This window comes from Aethalodelphis obliquidens, unplaced genomic scaffold (genome assembly GCF_003676395.1).
Source record: "Aethalodelphis obliquidens isolate GAN/ISIS:26980383/991018 unplaced genomic scaffold, ASM367639v1 scaffold24, whole genome shotgun sequence".
NCBI classification, from domain to species: domain Eukaryota; kingdom Metazoa; phylum Chordata; class Mammalia; order Artiodactyla; family Delphinidae; genus Aethalodelphis; species Aethalodelphis obliquidens.
In genome coordinates this window covers 372,186-375,020 of record NW_020837968.1, presented here as the reverse complement: position 1 = coordinate 375,020, position 2,835 = coordinate 372,186, and the positions used below count along the sequence as shown (strand labels likewise).

At 31.0% G+C, this 2,835-nt stretch overlaps 1 protein-coding gene across 4 annotated transcripts in view; it reads left to right on the top strand.

The window, feature by feature from the left end:
- LHX9 (LIM homeobox 9) overlaps positions 1–2,168 on the top strand; it is an 18,806-nt gene extending 16,638 nt beyond the window's left edge. For 2 of the 4 annotated variants that reach the window (XM_027122485.1, XM_027122481.1), the window contains exon 6: positions 199–857. In XM_027122485.1, coding sequence (XP_026978286.1) covers positions 199–456 — 258 coding nt within the window. In that variant the 3' untranslated portion in view covers positions 457–857. Of the gene's footprint in view, positions 1–198 lie in introns of all 4 variants that reach the window. The other 2 variants (XM_027122482.1, XM_027122483.1) reach the window with 2 other exon arrangements.
- Positions 2,169–2,835: the final 667 nt, after the last annotated feature.

Sequence of the window (2,835 nt, the reverse complement as noted above, 5' to 3'; positions counted from 1 at the left end):
AAAAAAAAAAAAAAAAAAAAAAAAAAAAAAAAAAAAAAAAAAAGGCCCTGCTTTCCCAAGAAAAATAAACAATTATATTTAAAAGAGAAAGATATCCCCCTCAAAAAAAGAAGAAGAAAAAAAGGAAAGAGAGAGAGAAAAAAAAAAGAAGTATAAAAATAAACATCGGTAAAGAAATCCATTGGGATTGGTTTGCAGGTTTGGTTCCAAAACGCACGAGCCAAATTCAGAAGGAACCTTTTGCGGCAGGAGAATGGGGGTGTTGATAAAGCTGATGGCACGTCGCTTCCGGCCCCGCCCTCAGCAGACAGCGGCGCGCTCAGTCCACCCGGCACTGCGACCACTTTAACAGACCTGACCAATCCCACTATCACTGTAGTGACAGCCGTGACCTCTAACATGGACAGCCGCGAATCCGGAAGCCCCTCGCAAACTACCTTAACGAACCTTTTCTAACATTGGTGTTTTATTTTTTTTTTTAATTCTTCCTCTTCTTTTTATTATTATTCTAATGATTATTTTATTATTTACAAGACTTTTTTTTTTTTTTTCCCTAACCCACAAGATACTTGGGAAATAAAAACAACAGCTTGGTGTGTAGCCTCTGCAGCCACTTGGCAAATGAGTTTACAGTATTGTCTCCTTTACAAAGTGTATTTTTTTTTGTCTACAAAGTGTATTTGGATTTTAAAAAAATTAATTAGATCTTTCAGTCGGTAAGGGGAGTTTGGGAATCATTCTAATAAGTGCCTCTTAAAATTGTATGTTACTTATTTCCAGAATCTCGAAGAAAAAAAAAAGAGTGGTATTATGATGGGCAAATAATCATATTCCCGGTTATATAATTAGGTTAATAAAGAATCAGATAATTATTAAAATTATTTTTTTAATCTTGCAATTGTACGTGTACTTATGGAATTTTGAAAATTTCATATTGTCTTTTTTAAAATGGAAAAAACATGTTTTGATTATTCCTTTTTTTTTTTTACAATTGAGGAATATGGTTAAACAAGAGCATTAAGGATAGCAAATCTAAATATTAAGGATTAATTAGGTGGGAAATCTAACCAGGAATGTGACTCTTTTTTTCTCTTAGGGTGTACATCCCAACAAAACTTTCTTATTAGTTAGTTATTGCTTTTCAACATTTGAAAAATACTTAAACCTCCTGTGTATCCATAAAAATTCCAAACAGAATTTGAAATTCTATACTTTTAACCTCCTCAAGCTAAAAATGATAGTTATAAAACCATTCTTTCTAAATTATTTTTTTCCCAGGGAAAATGGAAATAAGCAAAATATAATTTTTTAAGAAGTTAAAAAAATCAGTATAATTTAATCAATAGCTCTTAATTGGCTTCAGCTGTACCATGATATTGTATCTGGCATTCTATACAAATAATGTTTAAAAAAAAACAACTTAGTAACATGCTAGCAATGAGAATTCTTTGGTTTTGTTTTGCTTCATTTTACTTTGACACAGGTTGATGTATTTGTCAGAAAAAAAAATTTCTGACAGTAGAGATTTGAGGTTCTTAGTTTTAAAGTAGATAAACTCAGAAGCCTTGTGGATGCTGATCTGAATATATTTCCTAGTTTACAGTAGCATTTTTTTCCTTTTAATTTAAGCTAAAATCTTAATGGTCTGGGCAGTGGTGAATGTTCATCTATATGCTTCTGTTGTAGTTAAATACCAATTAGATTGTGGATTTCCTAAAAAAAATAAAAATAAAAAAGAAGTCAAGATATATGTCTTGCTTTAGTGGATTGTTAAGAATAACTTTGCACATGTTCTCCACTTTTTGGACCCCTTAAATCTCCTCTGGTGGTCGAAGTGGCTATTTAATAGATTTTAAAGGTGTCCTTCTGGCTGTATAAATGTGTGGTTACATATTGACAGTTCACTGCCCACATTAAAGTGCATTATTGTAACTTTTGCTCAGGGTCTTTAGAAAATTAGCACAGAAAGTAGCTTATTTTTTAAAAAAAGATGATGGAAGATAACACTGTAACAGAAGAAGGTGTGATTGCCATTATATATTTAGCAAGTGTGGTTATCATCTTATATGGAGCTTAAATCTTGACTTTTCATATTTCTATTACATTTTGGGCATTTACCACTAACCAGACCAAACAACCTTGGTAAGGCTGAGATCTTATTAATACACTTTTACAGGTAAAATATTGATACTTATAAATTTTGTTCTTTGACAGAACAATATATGGTACTATAGATCTACTTTATTAAGTAGACTAATTATAACTCAGTTCTCCTATGTGCCTTATGAGATAACTTGGAAGTAAGTTTGTGAAAAATCAGGATATATGTGTTGTTTGTTAAATTAACTGTTTTAAGCCCTTTTGACACCTCACTAGTTTTGTACTGTTTTACCTCTTATTTCTGAAACTCTTTTTATGGTGTATCCTGTTAGAGGGGACAAACATGTCATAGAAAGCAGTTGTGCACTCTTCCCAATATAGTTGATAAATTCAATAATCTTATATATTGAGCTTCGTGTTTATAGTACAGTAAGTGGTCTAGCAAAATTGTCCATGTTTCTTTGTTTATTGATAAATGCATTGTATAGAAACTATTTCCCCTAAATATTTATGGACCAAACAATTGTGATATATCCTATTAAATTTGTGTGAATAAACGATTTTGAATCTAAGGAGTTTTATTTCCCATTAGTTTTACTTAAGGCTTAACTGTACTAGTGTGTTTTCGATTGTCTATTTGTAAAAGCTATTAAAACGGTAATATGAAAAATTTTAGATATGCAAACATACAAATAGCTTTTAGATTTCCAAACTTCTGATTCATTTTAAATTACC